General features: G+C 31.4%; 1 protein-coding gene across 2 annotated transcripts; it reads right to left on the bottom strand.

Annotated features, from left to right (window-relative positions):
• Positions 1–1,095: 1,095 nt before the first annotated feature.
• Positions 1,096–25,051, bottom strand: Vta1 (vesicle trafficking 1). Of its 2 annotated transcripts, none has more exons than XM_076451777.1 (7): positions 24,738–25,051; positions 22,655–22,749; positions 20,458–20,585; positions 16,815–16,890; positions 16,267–16,372; positions 9,659–9,916; positions 1,096–2,238 (listed from the first exon to the last, which is right to left on the bottom strand). In XM_076451777.1, the coding sequence occupies exons 1-7, from the start codon at positions 24,841–24,843 to the stop codon at positions 2,090–2,092; spliced, it is 918 nt and encodes a 305-aa protein (XP_076307892.1). In that variant the 5' UTR covers positions 24,844–25,051; the 3' UTR covers positions 1,096–2,089. The 2 variants fall into 2 exon arrangements, with proteins under 2 accessions (XP_076307892.1, XP_076307893.1); XM_076451778.1 differs by lacking the exon at positions 24,738–25,051 and adding an exon at positions 24,628–24,676.
• Positions 25,052–25,301: the final 250 nt, after the last annotated feature.

Below are 25,301 nucleotides of genomic sequence, written 5' to 3'. Positions count from 1 at the left end.
ACACTTTAGGAAAAGGTTTTCTATAAATACATTTCTTGTTTTTCTTTTTTTGCTACATAGTTTTTCCATATTCTTAAAACTGTTTTAATATAGTATTAATTTTTGTGGTTCTATTTTGTGTTAATTCTTTTTCATGTTTCATTTCAAAATGTTCCTGTAATTGTCATTGACCAACAGGCTTGTTTGTCTTCAGTAAGTTGGCTCCAATTCAAAAATGTTCCTGACATAGTTCATGTGAGATTTGATTTGCACAGAGATTAGTAGATACCAGTAAAATATGATTAAACAACTACAACTGGAGGCCAATTGGTTTTATTTACACAAGCAAGTACCATGCAGTTTTGTTAACATATTAGAAATGAGTATAAACAATCATTATACAAGTTTGCATAAACATGAAAACATCTCGAATTAGTGTCAAACAAAATCCTTGTTTTATTTTACCTCAATATTGTCCATTGATTAAGATTTTATTGAATGACACTTGAAAGGAAGCCACTTTTCTGTGATGTCATGTCAGAGGTCAACACAGCATCCTTAATGCCAAAACCATTTACTTAGCACCTACAATTCTAGGCAAATAATTTGTTAGCTATTACAAGGCTTAAGATATATGCAGGTGGTTGATATTATGAAAACCTTATATCTATGATATACTGTTTTTTTTGTTGTTTTTTTTATAACACAAGGTATACCAGGATGTATTATGTACAAGAGTAAGAGCACAGGATTTGGATTTGCTGAATTTTTACATGTCCTCAGTATTTTAGATGAAAACTTATGGCCCCATAGCATTAGATATTAAGAGAAATGTGCATCAGTTTTAATACTAGTTTGATAGATGAGCAACTAACATTAGATTTTGTATTATAATCAATGAACTTAAGTCATGTCTGTTACTGATGTTAAGTATTTCTATAAGATGAAGGATGGTTGTCTGATTGCATGCAACTATATATATAGTGACAAACATTTTCCACACTTTCATTCTCTACATGGCCAGTTCTTATAGAGTTGTAGTAGAAGAAAATAGGTGCTTGAACCAAGAAAGATGGATATACATTCCATGATAAAATGTGACAAAGGCTACAATAATATAATTGATACATTGTACTTTGCTACTTAATTTTAGTATACAGTGAGAAGTCTGCATTAAAATAAATTTATTTCTTGACTGACTGGATACAGCTGATAACAGTGAAATGCTTTTATCATAAATTTACTACAATTTTTAGTCAACAAAACTTAGTATGAACTATATGTAGTATATGGATACAAGTTACACAGTTTCACATATAGCAATGGCTTTCATCATGTTGGTGAGTATTTAAAAAAGCCTTTTAAAAATGTTAGAAACAAAAATTTGAAGATGGAAAGTTTGGGTTTATTGCTACAGAAACAAAACAGTTGTCAAGACATCTCTTATTAATACTATCTGAAGTATTTTAAGTGTTATTGTATTTTAAGTATTAACTTTTGAAATATATAATAAATCCGTCTCATTAAAACAGTAAACTGGAGAAACTCGTACACTGTTATATAAAGGAAAACCTTGCATCAAATGGAAATTGAAGTTCTTCATTACAAGTGAAACTAAATGACTCATTGCTAGATTAAGAAATGAATATTTTGACCTAGAAATATCTTAACTTTTGTTTTCAGAACTTAAACTGAAAATCTTCAAATTATCTATTAATTACAAAAGATTCATTATTTTAATACACACTTTGAAAAATATGTATTCTGTTCATTGGTTCCTTCTGTTAACTATACTATATCAAATTAACAAGTAAAAATTATTTTGTGCAAGACTCATTAATTTGTAAGTGGGCAATTGTTCAGAATTAAATCTTTATATGATTTACATTATGTTCTTTGAACTACGTATAACTATCTAAATAAAAGCATGAAGTGTGCTTTAAGGTTTACTCATTATTTTTGTTATGATCTTCAAAATATATTGAAGAATAATTTTAGAATGTATCTTTTGAATTAATCATTGTTATGATTATGGTAAACAAAAAAAGCATAGAGAAATATACTACAGTACTAAATATCCAATAATCATACATTTGTTCTGAGTGTGATACTATTCCTCTTGACCAGTGGTCAGTAGGGTTAAAGCTTTCTGCAGGTTACTGACAGCTGTTGCTACATCCTCATATTGAAGAGCACTTCCAGCCCACTTACAGTATTTTTGAGCCTTGTGAAAGTGTTCAGGCTTTAAGACTACACCACCTACAAAATCAGATAATTGAAAATGCAATGATAATATGAAGAAACAGAGTATCAATGTTGTGAAACAAAATACCAACATACTGAAGCCCAGCTATTCCAAAGCTGTAGTTTATGTATGCAAAAGGTGGATAAAATACTAATAGTTAATCATACTTTTGTGGTATATAGAAATACCATGAGTTTTTACCTTACATTAATATATCATAAGCTATTACTTTATATTAATATACCCTTATTTGGAATTTCTTGGTTATTTAGGAGTTTGTGCAGTTTTCATATAGTGTGGTCAAGAAACTCGTTAAATTTGTGTTTCTAGCTGTACTTGTTCCTTTGTTATTCTTTGGAGTTAACAACAGTTTTGCCCATAGAAGATATGGTTGGGGTACTGCATGTTTTGCAAGAATATGGGCAGCTATATTCTCTCTAGTGACCTGAACACTATATAGGGCATTTGTTACAACCACAGTTGTTGTGTAAAAGTTTTTTTTTTTTGGTTTTGTTTCTTAAACTGAAGAAGCACGATTACAATCAACTATATTTGTCATAAGAAATTAGGGTTAGGCCTATTATATTTTTTAACACTGGATTCTTTAATACCTTGAGAACTAGAAGAATGTATATTAACATAATTCCAAGAAAAAATCTTTACATCTAATTAGCAGAGTACTCAGCACGGTGTTGATGAAAATAGCTTTAATTAAATCAACTATTTTCATAGTGATAGTGACGTTTGCAGAAAAAATCAAAATGATTTCTTTACCCAACTAAATATTTTGATCAAAATCAATAGCAATAATGTGAAAAATATTTGCTAAAGCTCTTTTAATCAGAGCAAAACTGGGTACATTGCTTCTTGCATATGCTTTGCAAGATATTTTAAATTTGTTATGTGGTCAAGTGTCATTTGCAGCATATTTTAACTTCTGATTTTTCTTATTCTCATTGCAACATAATGTAATAATTTGCCAATACCAAGTGTTTTTATAAAGCTATTGTATAGTTGACTCTTGAAAGTACATATAAGCAAAGCAAACGATATGGTTAAAGCAAAACTATTTATTTGAGGGAGTGTGCACACATGTTCAAGAGAAAGCTTTAGCCTTTTTTAATTTAAAGGGAGTTGTAGAATAAGCATGTTTTGTGTGTGTAGAAGTGAAAGGAAGGAGAGGGAAGCACAAATGAAGGCTGCATGAAGTTTTTGAATCATTTTAACACAATTGTACATGGGTATAATGGTTAGAACTCCTCACACAGAGAAGAAACATTAATAACTATCTTGGTCACATACTACCCACAAATTTGGTCTGTACAATCCAAGACCAACATCTCATTCTGTTTGGCTTCAGTTTGCACCCTCTGAGGTCATAACCACATAATCTATGTTGCTTCCTCTACAGCGTTGTATTTGTAGCTGCATCTGGAGATTTAAAAATGTAGCCATGGATAAGGAACAGACTTGCATAGAGAGAGAGAGAGAGATCTGTGCTTTTTTATATATATAATAAAATGTTTTAACCACAACTGTGTTTATTATATCCTAGCTAACCTGAGTGAAAATCACCATTGGTAATGGATAGAATGAAAATAATGCAATTGGAATATTATATATAAACATTCTTTTAGTTCTAGGAATTCCCCAAATGACTAAATAAAGAATGTAATGTTAATAAATATAACAGATCTCAGACTAAGGGTACATGAAAAGTACTTTTGGTTAGAACTGTACTTTGCCAGCTTGGAAAATGCATTCACACTGTAACATAATTAACTTGATTACCATGGGTATACTCAAGTTTTTTTTTCACACTGCAACAAGCTTCTACATCTTTGCATAACACATATTGACAAATTTCCTACAGATAATCTATAAACAGTTTTAATGTTGAAAAGCCTTAAGGGAGAATAAATTTTGGATATAATCTAACCCTGAATAAGAAATACCAGATTTTAAATTTCAAAAATAAATATACATATATTAAACTGACAAAAAACTTTTGGTGAAAACAATCCTTTATCTTGAGTCATTATCAGTTTGTTATTCTGTATGAATTGAACTGGACATTATGTTCTCATAAAAAAGTACAGTCATACATGTCTAGCAAACATTAAACATCTGGAATGAATTCAAACATGCTAATTTTTCATACTGATTAAACAGTAATAAACTAATGCAAATTAAAGTAACTTTTAATCATAAAATTACAATTTTATATACTTAAGGTTTATGTTTGAAATTAGTAGTTGCCATTTTGAATAACATTCTTTAATGTTCAAATATTGATATTAGCCAAAAAGAAATTCACTACGTTATTTACGTCTTTTAGCTTCATAATAAAATAATTTGGTTTGTCTCCACCTGGAAACCCAATGTATGAAGCATTAGGGTTAAATATAAAAGACTTACTAAATGATAAAATGAACAACATTCCCTAGTTTTTAATTAAATAAAGGTGCAAGTCATCTCAAGATGCTACCACTACAAGGTATGAAGATAAATTGTATATACATCCAAAAAACAAGACTTAACTACAAAACTAAAACATTTTGTTACTGATAACATAGGTAATCTAAATGTTATGTTGAGTTCAGGCTTGTTCTTGGCATGCTACATAAAATTACTACAGATTACATCTGTGTCCCAAAGTACTGCCACACCTCATTCCTGTGACACCAGGAGTATTGCATTTTGCACCATAGAATCATTCAGTCAAAGAGTATTTATAATTTAAGATGGATGTTACTTGACTTCTCAAGTCACTACCCCTAAAAACAGAGGTTAAATTGTTTGTTTTTTCGAATTTTGTGCAAAGCAACACAAGGCTTATCTGAGCTAGCTGTCTAATTTAGCAGTGTAAGACTAGAGGGAAGGCAGCTAGTCATCACCACCTACAGCCAACTCTTGGACTACTCTTTTACCAACGAATAATAGGACTGACCTTCATATTATAATGTCCCCATGACTGAAAGGGCAAACATGTTTGATATGATGGGGATTCAAACCTACAACTTAGATTACAAATTGAGCACCTTAACTTTTTGGCCATGCTGGGTCAGAGGTTAACTTAGTTTGGTCATTGGAGATATAACTGAGAAAGATTAAGTACATGCTCTTTGAAAAAGAAAACGTTGAAATTTGGCAAAATTCACACGACTTCTGCTAATGTGTGAAGAATCTACAGTGAAAAAAAAAGTTATGCAGTATATGGCTATTAATTTGTTTTTTATAATATAAACAATGGCAGGACAAAATATGATACAACTTATATGGAATGCTGTATTAGGCATCCTAAGAAGAAGGAATGGATAGTAAATGTAAAAATTTGACAACCATTTTAATTCAAGTTGAGTAATATTTTTAAAAAACTGGATCACAGATTTCCAAGTATTAAAATGAAATAATTATTTCTGAAATTTAAATGCACGTAATAACATTTTTTATAATAATTAATGACAGCATAAATTTATTCCAGTATTTGTATGTGTACATTAGGTAACTTTGGTACCCAAAGCATAACCAAATTGTAAGAATATGAATAATAAAAATTACTAAAAGAAAAAAGAAACTTTTAGTGTGGAAGCAAGGTACAGTCAAAAAGGACAGTGTGTGACTTGTCCAACTTTAGACATTGTGGGTAAAACAAAACACATTCTAGCTAACTAATCAATTAATATTTCCTGTAAAGTTATTATCAATGCTTTCAGGGTAGTTTGTCTGCCAGTTTTGATTTCATTCCTTTAAATCATATGCTTGGTCCTTTTTTTTTACACCTGTATCTGATTAGATATTATGACCTTTTGTCACAACACACAGCAATTGAGAAAGCAACACTCGATAGTAATCAATGTTAGTTTTAAGACTGTAAACCTGTTATTTGGGACAGACCTTTAGTCTATAGAACTAACTAAATCCCTTAAAATATATGGTAGTAGATTTTTCTCTCTAAAACAGTATAAATAATTTTCTTTACAGTAATGCTATGGGTGTGTTTTCTTATAGCAAAGCCACATTGGGCTATCTGCTGAGCCAACCCAGGGGAATCGAACCCCTGATTTTAGTGTTGTAAATCCGAAGTCATACTGCTGTACTAATGGGGGGGGGCGGTAATGCTGTGGAATCTAGATTAACAGTGAATTGTCATCACCTGCATGCTCTTGATACAGCCATATTAAGAATCGGACAAGAAGTTTTGTAGCAATTTAGAAAGATGTGTTTACAAAGCCAATGGGCATGCACAGTCCTCTCTAGTTATTCTAGGGTTAGCATTTTCCTTTATACCAAATAGGCTTAAATCATTGTATACATTCACTTAAAATCCATCTTAGAGATATTTATATTAAATCCAGTTGTTTATTAGATAATTTTTCCCTGCTAATTATCAAGAGGATTTACTTTTCAGTAATTTTTGAATGAAAGTACCAAGTGAGAAATTCAGATATTTTGCAGATATAGCTTCTTTGACAAACCTGAATACTCCACTATAAGGTTAGAATCTCTAAAGACAAATAATTTAGACTGAATATTTATTTGCAACCACCTACATTTTTATAGAATAAAACTTTAAAAATCTTATAACTAGCTACAAACAGAATAATCATAATTTATATCTGAGAAAGTTGAAAATACTAAGAACTTTACTTATTTAAAAACACACACATGCACTTTTCATCGATATAAACCTGCAGTCATACATAAAAAAAAAACTGATTAAACAATGTTTGAAACCTTTGACTTTTTTCATAGATTTTTTAGGGTTACAGTGCTCCAACCTAATTCAGAAGTAAATATTCACTGCAACAGACACACATAACATAGGAGTTAGGTTGTCCTTGCAAATGGTTAGAAACACGAGTATAAGAACTCATTATCCCACTAACTGGGACAACCAAATTTAGGGTTAGGTTACTAAGAATTTTATATACATTATAGCAGAGTTAGTGGACTTGTGATTCTATAAAATGTGTGAGTGTGTGTAAAACCCTTCTCTATATTTCAGTCTTAAAATTCACAAAAATGCTATTATTTTTTTTTTGTTTCAAATATATAATGTTACTGAAATTTTTGTAAGGTTGATATGCTGATTAAACTAAAATCAAAGAATTTTCATTGAGTGTAGACTAGTGGCAGGAAAATTTAATATTTACAATAATCTATTATTTCTATTGGTTATAGAAACGCCATCTATCAATCAGAGAACGAAAGAAGGGTGGAGAAAATGAAATTCAAATGCAACATGTGAAACAAAATTATGTTCAAGATTTTTTAACAGCTTCATTTCAAAATTAAGAAATTACAACTTAGATAATATACAAATTTCAATTATAAAATACATTTTAGTAACAAGTTTATTTACATATACTGATAATGAAGTTCTTTAATTAAATACTGAATGTAACACAATATAAGGTTATGTAAAAAAAGGGTTAAAAAGCAAGAAGCAGTATTTATAAATATTTTACGGCTGAGAGAGAAACTTAACCTGATGCAAACATACTGAGACATGCCCCTTTTGTTTGTTTTGGAATTCCCTGCAAAGCTACACGAGGGCTATCTACACTAGCAGTGTAAGACAACAGGGAAGGCAGCTAGTCATCACCACCCACTGCCAACTCTTGGGCTATTCTTTTAGCAATGAGTAGTGGGATTATTTAATGAAACAAACTTTTAAGCTTTGTTTTTGTAAAAGAAAAACCAAAACAACATAAGCAGTTCCATGTGTTTATGATCACAGGTGTATAATAACTTGTTTACCATATCAAAATTATAAACAATTATATGTTTCTATAGTTTTCAGTCTTAAATGTTTCATTTAATACGTCATAAAATTTATGCACTGTATATTAATTTATAAACATACATTTTACATTTTTTTTTCAATGACTTTCAGTGACCTTTTCAAGCACCTAATTAAGTCTAAGAGTAACCTGGTCAGTGAAAAAATATATTGATACAGTTAAGTGCAAAATGACTGAACTAACCTCATCCTACCTTGTTCTTCAAAAACATTTTGTTGTTATACAACATAGTAACTCAAGTATAAAATGATAAAGAATTGTTTTCTGGAAGTTCTAAAAAATGGGAACTTTGTCAGAAATTATTCACAAATATTGTTCCTATCTCTAGATGAACTTAATAAAACTTTCACTATATATTTAGATCATTAGTCTACGGCTTCTTGAAGCTCAAATATAAGCAGTTACATCACATCACGAGAACTAAGATTTGGAAACAATGACTGATTAAAAATCAATAAAACTACATTTTTATTCAGATTAGAGGGTCATATTAGTGGTACTGTGTTTGAAACTAGCATGACTTTCCTTCTGGGGTGGGGTGGCATATGAAAGATCAGAAATATGTAGAAAATTTCAAACACTAATGTTTGCATTCTTAGTATACTGATGTCAAGTCAAAATTAATAAAACGTTTTTATTTAGTAGATTTTAACTCTGAAATACATTTAAAAAATGTTTTGAAGAATGAGTGCAAATTTATTTTAAATTTTTTTTAACTCACTGGTGCAATTTTGCCCTCAGAGCAAGCCTAGCCAGGGTTCAGAGATTAAATTTAATATTTTGTTTTAAGACAAAGTTTTAATGCTTTATTTATACAATACAAACATTAGATTCTTAGACAAATACAAATATTTCTACTTTCTAATTTTAATCAAGAATGCAATGAGTATAAATTGGAAAGACAGCAAGAAGGTTAGGAACAACTACTTAGCTTGACCAGAAAATAACGGGGGAGAGACATATAAAGAAAGTAACAGATTTTAAAGTGTTTGATCACTAGTGAATGTTTATTAAAACATTACAGAAAGGGAAGTAAAAATTATATAACTTATTTCAATGAAAAAGTAAAACATAAAACAACTTAAATGGACAGAACACATACCAATATAGGGTTGAATTGGAATGAGCAGGGACAGAACAAATACCAATATAGGGTTGAATTGGAATGAGCAGGGACAGAACAAATACCAATGTAGGGTTGAATTGGAATGAGAAGGGACAGAACAAATACCAATATAGGGTTGAATTGGAATGAGAAGGGACAGAACAAATACCAATATAGGGTTGAATTGGAATGAGAAGGGACAGAACAAATACCAATATAGGGTTGAATTAGAATGAGCAGGGACAGAACAAATACCAATATATGGTTGAATTGGAATGAGCAGGGACAAATACCAATATAGGGTTGAATTGGAATGAGAAGGGACAGAACAAATACCAATATAAGGTTGAATTGGAATGAGCAGGGACAGAACAAATACCAATATAAGGTTGAATTGGAATGAGCAGGTTCACAGCTTTTTTTGATAGAACAGTGAAACATCATCTTAATTCCTGTGATTTAAACAAGTTCAATTCACAAAACTAACATATAATAAATTATGTTAATATTAAGAATACTCACTTGATGCAACAGGTGGAATGTAAGTTGATGATGAGGTTGGAGAAGGTTGGGAGGAGCCACTTGGTGTCGAAGGAGGAGCATGAACACCTGAAGATGGAGAAATCCCTGCTGGTGGAGGAACTAGTGAAGTTGGCAGATTAGAAGGTCCACTGGGTGTTGGTGGGTAAGGTTCATCAGAATATGTATTCTCAGGGAGATGGTTACTCATAGTAAGTGTTGTTGGTTGAGTTTCAAAATTTAGATCTGACTGTGTGAAATCTTCATAATAAAATTAAAAAAATATATCTTCAACTTCATGAAACATATTTTTAATATTGAGTTATTTTATCAAAACAATACACATTCTTACTGGTTTCTGAAAACCCAGTTTATAAGCCTGATGTATGTTACAAGTTATCTATATCCACTATTTGATATTCATTTATTACCAACTTTTGCCAGAACTTTGATGTAGAGATTCTACGTAATGCTAGGTTGTTTTTTTTTGCTCTATACATCTCACTGAATTATTATTATTTAGGTGGGCCAAATACAACAACCAATTGTCCTAGCTTTGTGTGTTTTATACATATAAGAGTACTGTACATTTTAACAATGATTTAGTGTTTTCTTTGTCATGTCTGTCCTACATTTCTTCAAAATGTAATATTTTCATGGCAGATCTTAATTAATTATACTTGAAGTAAAATGAAACACTAGCTACTGTATATATGTATCATGATGGAAACAAAGATAGTGCAGGGTTTATAAATAGATTATTTTATTATGTTTGTTAAATCAACCAAAGTGGCACTTGCATTTTTCTCAATTTTACAAAGTTAATGGCCATAAAAACACACACAATGATGGAACAAAGAAATGATTGCTTCTACGTTTATTTAGGATGATAAATAAATCACAATACTTATGTCACTAAATTAAACATAAGTACCCAATGGTCATTCAGATTACTAGGTTGTTTACTAGACTAATGCTAAGAACCCAGGTGTTTCAGTTTAATGCACCTATTATACCATTTGCATTGCTACACACTTCTACTAAAGGAATAGTTTGAAACTTCAGAATTACTCTTACCATGTCATAAAGTATCTGGAAATGAAATATCTTATTTTTAATTCACAGTATTCATTAGAACTTGTAACTTTGAAATGTGGAAAACATTTCTTTTATTAAATATCACAACCAATTAAAACTGCCTTACATTGGCAGCAAATATTAATTACTGGTTTTTAAGACTTCCTACATTCTTTTACATTTGTTTAGAATTTTATTTCAGAAAACAGTAAATTATATTTTGATCTGAAAATAAAAAGTACAGTTTTACTGTGTTTATTATCATTGATGTAAAATAAATCAATTTTACTGTGCTAAACGTATAAGCAAGTGCATTTTTTTCTTCAAAATTCTTAATCAGAAGATATCATTTAACCCTATTAATACAAGCTCAGCAAATTACACCAGCCCTGTGACCCAAAAGTGCCCATGAGTGATTTCATAAGGTTCTACATGTTTTGGTATGTTCATGAAATTTGGCAAAGCTTTCAGTAAACACTACAAGACTTTTGTATACAAATAACATTTTTAATTAAGAATTTTCAACAAAAGAAATTTATTATGAATATATGGAATCATAGTGCTGACTGTTCCTAGTGCAAAGTGATTTTCATGTTAAGACTAAAAATACTTTTTTTTTCACCTGAAAATTGTTAAATTTCCTTTGAGTAATCTCTGAAACCTCCAAAATTAATAAACATGTTTTACACTAAAACTTCACATTTTTATCTGCAAGTTTTCTAACCTAATTCTATATACATTCAATTAATTTAACCAACCTTCTAACCACCTTAAAAACGAATCTACATTACCCCTTATTTCTTCCACAATGATTACAAACTGCAAAGGAAACTACATTTGATTATTTTAAATAGCTTAAAGTTCATAACAGTAAACATCATTAAATTTTATTTTTATTTTCAATTACCCTTTCACCCATGTCTAACTAACAATCCATACTAGTCATGAATTACTACGTGAAAGCACAGCACAAGTTACTGCACTGAATTACATAACATACAAGTTGTTTGTGAAGTTACCTCATGAAGAATTATTATTTTCATTGTCTTAACTAATCTAACCTAATTCATTTCCAAGATTTGCATTTTAGTTATTTTTATAAAAAATAAATATCTGAAAAACAAGAAATATTGTTCCCATTCTCCTTGTTTAATCTCTTTTGTTTTTTACATTAACAGCACTAGTACATAAAATATTTATTTAATTAAATAATGCATCAAACAATACAGAATAATAACATGTACAAAGAAAACAATGTTCTCTAACTGCTATAATTTACTTGGCTTTATAACTACACAATAAGAGTCATTAAAAATTTAGTTAAGTTTGTTGACGTGAATACTGTGAGAGAAAGTTTCAAACTGAACTTGAAATATGTAATACTCTGTACAGTAAACAATGCAATATAATATGTTATTTGATAAATTAAAACTATGACTTTCTCTTAGTTAGGAATAATACATTATACAGTTTTAGACAAATTCTAATTTGCAAACTTCTCCACCAACTTCAATGCATCTTCTATACACATACACTTTGATTGGATCACAACCTATAGCCATAGAGTGGTGTGTTTCTCTCAACCAGAAATACAATGAGAAATTAAGCAACAACAAAGTGGATAGACTTTCTTCTTCACCTGAAGAAAAATCCAAAAGGCTACACCCCAGGCTTGGAATGATGAGATTATGTATGCTGTACTCAATCAAAGGAACAGAACCCATTTGGTCAAGAATTATAAACAATCATTCACACTTTCCAACCAAGTGGACAAAGAGTATTCCACTTCCCCTGAAATTATGGAGAGGACACTGAACCTGTGCTCAAACAAGGACCAAGGGTGGAATCATTTTAAATTTAGTTACGAGGAGTTAGTGGACCACCTTCTATGAACAACATACTAAGCTAGCATTGATCAAAGAGAATAGTCACATACATCTCAAGTGAATAGTGTGATGTCAAACCTGAACTGGAATTATGCTACTGACATCTGGGTAAAACATCCAGGTACCATAGTAGGACAGCCCCTCAACTTCACCCTCCTCTCCAAGAGTAGAAGAACACATTCAAAACACTCTGGATGAAAAACCTCTGTCCTTCCCCAGTGACTGGGAGCTAGTGGTGATAAGGGCTTTTGAGCTCTAGTAGTTGGCTCTGAGTGATAATATGCATTAGGGAATCCTGAAGAATAGTGCTCTGGAAACTGTGCAATAGGTGAATCAAGTTCCCTACATTTTTAAAAGGAATTATTGAACTTGTATGAATGAGCAGGATTCTCTATAGCTTTACTCATGATTGTCCATGAGTGACAGTCCATAATAAAGTAGTGTCATCAAGTAGGCAACTTGGGGGTCTAATGGACAAACATTTTGACAGAGCTTGTTGAAACTTGTAGTAATTATAGCAAAAGTGGTTGCTAGTGTAGAAATGAGAAGAGAAAGCATGCTTTCCTGGGCAACACTTCCCACAGAGTGGAATCCAGTTCCCACTTGGGGGCCCTGACAGGACATAACAAACAATCAGGCTTAGAGCAGTTATAAAGGTGAGAAATGACTGACAATTGGATTGATAAGAAGAATCATTGCTCTTCTCTGACTGCCACAGTCTTGGGGAGCAAAGACCTATAAGGGTAAAGCAGGACAAAAGCAGAATGATAAAGAGTCCTATGCACATGGATTGCAAACAACTCTGACCAACAATGTCCACAGGCCAACAACAACAAAAAATATAATTTAAGAGAAAGGTGAAACAAACAATATGAAGCTTAGGGGTCACAAAGGAGGATGATATAACAAATAAAATAACTGTAAAATCCCAATAACTGAAAAGGTTGTTTGGGCCAAAGAATACAAAAAGATATTAGTAGATCTGAGAGAACTAGGGATTTAAAATCCTCCTGTATTTAGAATACCTCAAAATAGTGGATAAAGATGCCTTATATGAAGCCACCATAGCCAAGCAAGACCCTTCTTAAACATCCAAGTCAGAAAACAAGATATGATAAATACTTTTGAAATGAAGTGGGTTTAAATCCCTTTTAATACACCATTGATGACAAATATTCCATTTCTGTCGATAAAGGATTGTGATTGGCCTATGGAAAGATTTGTGGCTCCTCAAAGGAAAATGCAAGAATATTGTTCTGGTTAGTGAAGCCAGAAGGAGCCAGCCATCCATATAATGATGTATGCACATGTGGCATTGAGGAAAAAAACTCAAACAATTCTGCAGAAGACACAAGGAGCTGATGCAAGACCAAAAGGAAGAGCCTGAACAGTATCATCTGACCCTTGTGCACAAACCTAAGAAACAGAAAGATTCTACTAAGAGAATGAAAAGATAAGCCTTGATAACATCATCCAGAGCTCTGGTGCAAAGAGCCATCACAGGGTGAAAAAATTCCCATTGTGAAGTAAGAAGGACCTAAAACTTGGTTGAGTCAAGGTAGATCAATGATGGAATGCCAATCTCCTGTCTTCTTTGGTACAACAAATGGGAATAAAATCCTAGTAAAATGGGATCAACCTTCTCTACTACCTTTAAGACTAACAACTTTCTTATGGCTTAAGAACAGAGCTCCATTATCTTTGGGTCTGTTTATGGAGAAAAGGCAACAGGATGAGCAGGCAGTGAAGGAGATGATGCAAACTGAATGACCAACTCTGAAGAGAGAACATGGAGTAACCATGGATCCCTGGTGAAAGAATTCAACATGTTCAGGAAGTGATGTAATTGTATTCCACTACTCCCTTACTCCTGGGATAGTCACCAACATTGTTGTTGTTGATCTGCCCAAGTCTAAGGTCCTTAAGAAAATGGATGAACCCAATTATGAGAATCAGTAGATTTGGGAACTGTAAAAACATTACAGGCCGATACTGCCAAATGCGAATCAGAATGACAAGAAGCCAATAACAATAAAGAAGAATGTAAATAGGTGGTATTAATTCAGGATTCTAACATTTCTGAAACTCCAGCAATTAACATGGGATGGAGAAAAGAAGATTCCCATAAATCCCTGAGGCAGAAGATGGTAAAGGAACCATCTCTAATAAAGTACTCTATCCAATAAATCCCAATAACAAACCAGCCAGGAAACCAAAGAAGTAATAGAAAAAGACAACATGACTGAGGTAGTTGTCAACAAAATCTCTAACTTATCCTCAAACTGCCGAAGGGAATGTGGATAAGCTTCAGACAAAAGTTAAATTGAAGATAAATAGTAAACAGTAAATGAAGAAGTATAGCAAACATTTATCTCTTCTAGTTATAAACTTTGTTGTATCCATTTACTGCTTGCCATAGGTTGTCAAGCCTTTTCAAATTTCACATATGGAAGAAACAAAATATGTTTTAGGTTTTATATACACATTTTCAAGTGACAAAAATCTCAATTCATCAGATCAATACCATAGAATGTCACTATAATTTATCAAACTTACTAACACCTGCATTTGGGTCTAAAAAAAATATGAAACTTGAAGTATTACTTTACCACTTGGATTGCAGCATAAAAAGAAAAATTTGACACCAGAAAACTTCTTAGTAGCTTAGAAAGCTGAAAGGGTGACACACAATTAGTTATTGACACATCATAGATGGTAATAGGTATATGCAAGCATTTCCAAAATTGGAAAAAGGTTGGCAGAGCCATGGTAATTGATTTAGTAAATGTAGTGATATATCAGCAAATAGAAAAGATAAGAGGTTCTTATTTTAAATTCTAGTTTGTCAATAATGGTAATTTGAGTTCTACAAACTTTGTATTTGGACATCACAAATATCTAATTTGAACCAATGCTACACATTCAACATATTACATGACACAAGAACTGATATTTAGAATTACTTTTAAACGTTTACTTATAAATTATGAAATTAATTTATAGATCATACTAAAATTAGAATTATAATCTGTAGTTTGAAACCAAAGTTATTGACATACATTGATAAAATAGTAGTTCAATAATATTTTGAATGCAAATAAAAGAACAGGATATGATATGGCCTTTGACCTGTGACATAGCGATAGGATTAAAAGAAAATGAAAAGTGCTGTCATTATGTGCTTAAGTCATGAGCATATGACTTCTCAAAGGAAAAATATAAATAATTACATCACACTGAGAAACAGTGACTGATTTATGAGGGTCATATAATGCTCAGATATATTCATAATATTCACAACCATAAATAGTTTTGTATGAAGTATGCTGAAATCAACTCAAAATTAAGTTAGCAATGTGATGAAAAATTTTTGTAAAAATTTAACATATTTAACTTTTTATCGAATAGATTTCAACTCTGAAATATTTTACCATTTTTAGTGTGCGAATAAATGTCTTCAAGTTAATTTTCTACAACGTTTTTTGAAATCAGTGATGCAATTTTTCTTTCAAGCATAACTGCACCCATCCCAGCATGAAAGAGTTAGTTTCAATCTGATCTTTACTTGATAAACACAGAAAACTTATTCTATTTTATTTAAAATATGTAAGCACGTAACATCAAGAACTATTAAATGTGATCCCAAACCTAAATCTTCATTTCTCAGAGGACCAGGAAGTGGTATTTCTCCATTCTTTAAACAGTTGTGAATATATGTAGCTTTCCACTTGGCATACTTTCTATGATGTGCTACCTACAATACAAAAATAAACTGTAATTGTAACCACATACTACAGAACAATTAAAGATTGTCATTTCACTTTTCCAACGTAAGGTATTGAGCTACTTTACAACACTGTAATACATTACATTTTAATGTTAAATCCTTTAGACTGCACAAAATTAACTCATCAATAAACAAGTGTCATATCCATAGCTTGTTTGTTTGTTTGACCATAGTTAACACAAAGATGCACAATGGGCTATGTATGTGTTCTGTCCACCACAGGTATGGAAACCTAGTTTCTAGTGTTGTAAGTCCACAGACACATCGCTAGAGGGACACACTTCCATAGAATCTGAACATTCAAATTTTTATTTAATAAAATTTATTTTCTAAATATTTACAACTTTTGTATTTACTTGCAGTACTAGTTATTTATTTATTCAAAGGAAATATTACTACGATATCTCACCTCCTCGTTTACTTCTCCAAAAGTGGTCAAGATGTCGTAGAGAACAGAAGAAGTAAAAAACGACTTCACAACATTCCTAACAGAAAAGTTGTATTGATCAGTTTAATTTCTACAAACTTTATAACCCTTCAAGGGCAGTCTTTTTGGTTTCAAATTAAACAAATTATTATCACAAAATTCCCAGTCCATTTGGCAAGGTTCAACAAAAAAACATTTTTAAAGAAATCCAAAAGTGAAACCTCAAAGTTACTTACATGCTATTAAACAACTATAAAATCAAAGCTTACACCACTTAATTGTAAGGGTAATTTTCAGACTATATCATGGATAAATATAAATATTTGATTTAAAGATTTAGATCCTCAACAAACAATGTTTCTATTATAGTCTTTATTTATGCAAATTACAGGAAAGAAGATAAATAGAAGTGAACTGTTTATGGGGACTTAAAAGATTTTAATCAATCACTATTACTGAAAAGTGTTTAACTAGGCACAAAAAATATTATTATTGGCTTTCTTAACAACTCAAAACAATTATATATTAAAATATATATTAAATATATTTTTGATACAATAAAAAGGTTCATAAATAAATCTAATCTAACTGCATAAAAAATTGTGAAAACAATAAACCCATTTTCTTACATATGGGAAACTATCACGTAATAATTCACATAAATTTCTTTATAAAGTGTGTCAATACTGATGAAAGCTAAAGAAATGTGACAAAGGAATATTTTTATAGCACGTACTAATTTGGTTACAATAAATGAGAGAATAGAAAATGGCAAAATATAAAGTTTTACAGAAAACAAATACTTGAAATGTATTTAGGAGGTTTTAGAGATTATGCAAATATCAGAAACTTTGGGGATAAAGAAGTCTTTTAATCATAACATGAAATTACTTTCCACTCAGGCTGGTAAAAAAAACAAACTATTTTACAGAAACAAATGTTTTGTAAAAATATCCAATTTTTTTTATAAACAAAATACTTGTAATGTTTGGTAAATGTTTACCAAATTTTGTGAATATACACAAGCTGTATCAAAAATTATAGTGTAACTGTTTAACTTGTGTAAATGAACTTGTGCATATTACACCAAGCCAGTTGCAAAAGATTGAGAACTCTACCCCAGTCTTGTGATATTCCACAATCTCTTGTGCCATATAGGACAAAGAATCATACACTAACTTGAATGTCATTTGGATTATGGAAAACAACAAATATTATATTAAATTAACCCCAGATTTACCCATGGTTAAAAAAAAAGCCACAGCTTACAACTGTGGGGTAAATATTTAAACAAAAAGTAAAACCTGAACTTACCATTAAAATAAAATGTGTAAGACATCAATAAATCTCTCAGTCAAGGATTTCTAATTTTATACTCAATCACATACAGAAGACATAACATTCCCACTTGTATGATGTTATCAAAGAATACATATAAAAATACATGTAAACACACTTTTTATTAATGATAAATAACCTGGGAATAAAACAAGTTCAATGATTGATTAACTAAACTTATAAAACCATAATTAAGCCACATGAATTTGCAGAAAACACTTTATATATTATCTTAAACATGAATAAAATCTCTCAGAAACTATTACGAGAGTTACAGACTGGAATCACTTTTAAAGCATCTGTCTAGCTAACAGTTACAGGCTGGAATCACTTTTAAAGCATCTGTCTAGCTAACAGTTACAGACTTGGATCACTTTTAAAGTATCTGTCTAGCTAACAGTTACAGGCTGGAATCACTTTTAAAGCATCTGTCTAGCTAACAGTTACAGGCTGGAATCACTTTTAAAGCATCTGTCTAGCTAACAGTTACAGACTTGGATCACTTTTAAAGCATCTGTCTAGCTAACAGTTACAGACTTGGATCACTTTTAAAGTATCTGTCTAGCTAACAGTTACAGGCTGGAATCACTTTTAAAGTATCTGTCTAGCTAACAGTTATAGGCTGGAATCACTTTTAAAGTATCTGTCTAGCTAACAGTTACAGACTGGAATCACTTTTAAAGTATCTGTCTAGCTAACAGTTACAAGCTGGAATCACTTTTAAAGTATCTGTCTAGCTAACAGTTACAAACTGGAATCATGCTTAGCTAGACAGATACTTTAAAAGTGATTCGAGTCTGTAACTGCTAGCTGGACAGATATTTTAAACAACCCAACTACTCTCTACCTTTCCACTAGCTTACAAAAAACAAAGTCCAGTTCTTTTTAAGAAATCAATTTTGGAAGTCCAATTCAAAGCCTTGGAGGTCTCAAAACTGTAATGCATGCTAAAAGTTATCGTAACCATTCCAAGTTCGGCACATGCATAATCCAAAGTATCACATTTATAATGAACATCTGTTTACTGTTTTTTTTTTTTTGTGTGTGTGTGATATCACTTGGAATACATCTAAGAAACTTGACACATGGATCAAATGTACTCCAAATATTTTGAGGAATTATAATTACACACAAATGAACACATGATGATTTACTTCTGTAATCATTATAAGTGCACTAAAAGGATCAAAAAGAAAACTCAAAATTTTTTAGACCTTCCCAAAATCTATATTTAAGAAAATGCTGGAAAATTAGTTTAAGTTGCAGTTACAGAAATACAAAGAGACTTTTTAACACCTTTAGACATATGGGATCAAAGGATATATATCCTTTAAACTTCTACACATTAATTTTTGGCCTTCAAAGGAAACTTTTAGGTGTATAATATTCCAGAAACTAACAGAAGCAATGTACAACGGAGATTCCTAAACTGTGGTCTGTGAACTCCTGGGGGTCAAAGAGTGTACTTAAGGGGGCTTTGGTAATAGAGGGTGTTTGGAAAGTCACTATGAACTTGTATATTTATTAACAGACATGTTTCAATATAGGAGGTAAATATGAATGACAATTATAAACAATGTTGAAAATGAACCCCATTGGCATCAATACAGGCTTGGATCCTTCTTATTTTGTTTCTAAACACCGCTATCAGTTGCTGGCTTGAAATAGCCTGAATAGACATATGATTACAAAACTGCACAGTGACTTTCCAAACACTCTGTATATCAAATTTACAAAATTATTTATTGAAGAGTAACAAATGAAATAAAATTCTAAGAGATTATAAAGTGAATATATTAATATACATAACACTCAAATCAATTGTAATTCACATAAATTGAACGTGGCACTGTTACCTGCTGATCATAAAAAACAAGACAGTTGATTTCTAGTTGGATTCACACATATAAAACCAAGGTATAAAGATAAGATAAATGCTGAGCCAGATCTTCATTTAAAACTGTCAGACAGTGACTCTAAAATCTGTGAGACTGTTTCAACAAAATAAAATTAAAGTTGTAAGAGTTAAAAAAATGTCCATATTTAAAACTCTTTTCATTGTTCTTTTCTTAAAACTAGGATCAAGTTGTAGAGATAGTAAAATACACATGATACACAAGATAGACTATTTTTAACTGAAGGTCATCCACCAATGCAGTAAAGAAGTTGAGGTGGGGTTTGCTGGCTGGCAAAGTTTGGAAAACCCTGCTGTACATTGCAATGTCAATGTTCAACTATTCATAAAACAATTTACATTAAAACTACAGTTACTTTTTAAATAACTAACTTGTTAAATCTTTCAGCTCTGTCTTCTCCGTCTGCCCACATGAATAATTTCAGAGCATAATTTTCAATGTAAGCTTGCGCAACAACATCGTTTGAAATGGCCTCATTATTTTGATTAGTTTTTTTCTCCTATACAAAAAAAAAGTCAATAAATACACATATAAATATATGCATACATAAATACCAATACTAATATTATGTGATCACTTACAATGTACTGATATAATTACTTGCATATCTGAATGATTAATTTAATTTTATAATTAATTGCCAATACAGCTCATTAACCAATTACATTCAACTGCTTAATTATCTCACTTAATAGGTAAATGATTGAAAGAGTTGAAAATAATAAGTAATTTTAATTAATTGATTATGTTTGTGCAAACATAACTATAATATCAAAATTTTGATATTAAGCTGCTCTATATTTTATTGCACATTTGGAGAACGGAATCTGGGACATTTCACTTTAGGAAGAAAACCTAATAATGCAAGCTTCAAAGGCAAGTATAAAACATACCTCTAATATTTAAAAAATAATAATCTTATTTTAGGCATTAAGTCATGCATTTTCCACTTTAACATCAATGAACATGTAAAATGCATATAATTTCTCACAAAGATTAACACTAGAATACGTGATTATATATATGATCTTAAGCCTTACAAATGTACTTTATTTTAAATATTCTAAGCATAAAAAACTAAATTTATTTATAAAAGTGATCTTTATTATCTACAAGGGAAGTTACAAAGAGAGGAGAGAACGACAAATAGAAGTTGTTCAGATGTCACAATTATTTCAAACTCTTTAAAATAAGATAGCTTTAGCAATATTTGATGGAATAGGTCCTAATTTACTTAGTACATGTTTGCAACTTAACAATTAATTCCTTGTCCATAAAATTATCAAATATTAAAATAAAAATGTATTTGTATGTACAAAGTAACCATAAAAATGATTTAAATATACTCTTCAAAAAACGAAATGCAAAAGGGATATTGTTTTTATTTTAAAGAGAAATATACGTAATAACGTTACAAGCTCAGAGTATGTGATGTTACACGTGTTAAGGCACTGATTGTCAGACCAAAATGACAATAAAAGTTGTGCACTTTGAAAACGGAGGAAAACATCGGATTTTTCGCCAAAACGCATTCGTGTCCAATAAATTTGTTTGAGAGATCTGCATGTTCTGCAAGTGCAACATGTGCAAAATCCCTATAAAAGTGATGGGTTCTCGGTTTCTATAGCTCAGTGTTAAGCCACCGACACGCAATACAGTTACGCCAAGACTGACTGAAGCACAACGCAACAACTCCATTGGTCGCTTGGAAGCAGGCGAATCTCGATCAGATGTTACCAGAGCTGTGAATGTCCACCCAAGCACCATCACAAGGCTATGGAATCATCACCAACAACATGGATCAACTTGTGACCATCCACGATCTGGCAGACCTCGTGTGACCACGCCCGCACAAGATCGCTACATCCGGTTACGTCACCTTTGGGATAGGACCACCACTGCGACGTCCACTGCCTCAACCATACCAGGGCTGCGTAGGATTTCCGATCAGACCGTACGCAACCGTCAACGAGAATCTTAGGCCCCATGTGCAACCCATCATGGTGAACGTCAACGACGTTTTTCAACATGACAACACCTGTCCTTACACAGCCCAACTCACCACTGTCTTCTTGAGACACCATAACATCAACGTTCTTTTCTGGCCCTCCAGATCACCAGATTTAAACCCCATCAAACATCTTTGGGACAAGTTGGACCGACGTCTGTGACAACCTCAACCGCATACTCTACCTCAGCTTGCAGCAGCTTTGCAGGCTGAGTGGACAGCCATTCCACAGGATGTGATTCATCATCTCATCATTTCAATGGGCAGGAGATGCCAAGCAGTTATTGATGTTCACGGGGGCATACTCATTATTGACGTTGAGTGACGTTAAACTTCACCTAGTGAGCGTGGACTTCGCCTTTGCAGACTTTGGATGTTCAGCAGTGAATGTGCAAAGTTTCACACATGTCATACAGAACTACCCGGAATAAACTTGTTAACAATATGTCTCAAATTTTGCCTTTTGCTTTTTGTTTTTTGAAGAGTATAGATAATAAAAGTACAACTGTTTTGACATTCTAAAATTCACAATTAAAAACACATAATTGTAAAAACTTCACCTTTTCCAACCAGTCCATCAATGCTGTTAAAAGACTAACACTCTCTTTTGATTTCTTGTCAATTTTTAGTCCCGTCTGCAGAGCATGCAAACGACCTGAGAAAAAAACAGCATATGTTGAAACTTCATAAACACTATTTGTAAACACCAGGTTTTATCTAAGGTTAAAAAATATAAGAAACAAGTAGATATCAAATGACAATTACCTATTCAAGGTCATCCATTAACCTTCTTATAGAAATGTACAATAAACTTAATTTTTTTAAGCAAAGTTACTTTTCTCCTGATGAAATTAATGAGTTATCTTTAAAACTTTCAGTTAACGTACACCTTTACAAAGATCAATAACACAAGTTTCTCTATTAGCCTATTGTATTCAGATTGCCACTTCCAACTCAGTATAAAAGAAACATTTAAGTACACTATAAGAGGCCTTTTGGTCTCTTTAAAAAAACAACAAAACATGATTAAATACCAGCCCTGATCATTCAAATATTTATTGTGTGTTTTTCTTATAGCAAAGTCACATCAGGCTATCTGTTGAACCTACCATGGGGATTCGAACCCCTGATTTTAGTGTTGGCAAATATATATTGAACCTTTCCTTTATCTCCCTTAAATTTACTGGATCCAACACATCTGAATGTAACCCATTCTACAGTCAACCCATTGTTAGAAAAGTAAGACTAATAAGCTGAAGGTAAATCCTACCCTGCCAAAGTTTATATTTATGCTCTTACCTTACCATTCTCACCATTAAATGTATTTAAAAAAAAACAACAACAACAAAAGATCAAAATTATCACCCCTAACTCTTAGTTTTTAATGAGAAAATTTTCAAGATCATGATCTATTCTCACTTGACAAACTTTCCATCCCAGGTATCACCCTTGTAGTTCATTGATAGAAAAAATAAAAATGCCAAAAATTTCAAATTTACACCAATACATTATCAACCTATTACATGTAATTCTGTGATTTACATATGGCATTCCTGGTATCATTAAAATTACTATTTGACAAAAAATTATGCTCAGGTAATTTGTCATACTGCAGTCTAACCTCAAAAACACTCTTAAAACTCATTTTAAAACTTGATTACATAAAAAGCCAAGAGCAAAAAACACCATATTATATTGCACTATACATTTTTACACAGTTAATAAAATGTTTGAATGTTAAATTTTAAGCAATATGGATTGGAAAATGTTTAATAAATTCAAAGCCATGCTAATAATATCTTGCATTTGGGGGTATTTTGACGTGTACATGAAGGTTGCTTTAAAAATTATAATACATTATGAAATTATTTCCAATTGGTATTGTTACCAGTGAAGACTAGGAGGGAGCTAGACTTTTCAACACTACAGTACTTGACATAATACAGTTTCCCAAAGTGTGGGGTACACCTCCCCAGTGGTCCACAAACATTTAGTTAGGAATGCTAATAGTGCAATAATGTAAAAATAAACATTTTAATATAGTTTGAAAAAATGAAAATAACAAGTAATTACTACAATATATATATAATATATTGATGCATATCTGTGTACCATATCTTGCCATTTAACACATTCTTTCACTCATTAAAATAACAGGCAACCTGGAAGAATGCATTAAAAGGGAGAATGTGTGAAAAATAGTTGGAAAATTCTGGCAACAGTATAAGGAAAAGCAGGTAGATGCACTGCATAGCCATACCATTAAAGAAAAACATCAATTTTCTGATGAGACTCGTTCCATTTAGTGAAAGTATATTAAATTGCATTTATAAAAGATATCTTTTAAATAAAACTTTTATTAAAAGGTTTTTTCTATTAAACGTAAAATAATGTTTATCATAAGGTAATGTACATCTTTAAAACTAATACTAATAAAAGTTTTGTGTAACAATAAATTATACTAAAAATAAAAGATGGATTTTCTTCTGTTACTGCAAAACACTCCTGAAGTGGAATGTAGTCTTAGTCTTACCATATTTGCTCTTCATGACCACCAGTAGTAGCATGATGACCATTCATGATGACAATAAATGTGACTTTACGTTAAATATGTCTAACAAGAATATGGCAATACAAACTTACACCAATAGGATATAACTGGATCTCTCTTGTCATGTTCAGATGCTATTTTGAGAAGCGGTTGAATCGATTTTAAAGTTGAAGAAACTGGTGGAAGGGACACAGACATTTCACTAATATATTTCTAGTAATTAGTAACGTTATTTAATTTATTCTAATATTTAACGTATGTCAACATCCAACTACAATAACAGGAACAACATGTACAGTTTTACTAACACTAACCCACGAATCAGGTGATAAATTATTAAGTGATAATATTTAATAATACTAATGTTATCTCGAAACTCATAGTATACACTTAACGCCACCTTGTAGAAACTAATATAAAAGTTTATTATAAAATTCTACATTTATAAATGCGTGGTTTATAAAAAAAAAAGCGGAAATACTGGTGCTGATGCAAAATGTAAACAGTTCAAAGTAGAATATACTTATATTTGTTAAATATTTCAGAATCTGCAATGCGACAAAAATCACAGGCAAAGAAAAGAATGGTTTGGAATAGTGAAGATAGATTGTTGTAATTAACTTATGTTATATTCTCACCATATTGTTTTAAATTTC

The sequence above is a fragment of the Tachypleus tridentatus genome, chromosome 8 (assembly GCF_004210375.1).
Source record: "Tachypleus tridentatus isolate NWPU-2018 chromosome 8, ASM421037v1, whole genome shotgun sequence".
Lineage (NCBI taxonomy): Eukaryota > Metazoa > Arthropoda > Merostomata > Xiphosura > Limulidae > Tachypleus > Tachypleus tridentatus.
The sequence above is the reverse complement of the archived record's forward strand: the minus strand, read 5'-3'. Positions and strand labels throughout refer to the sequence as shown.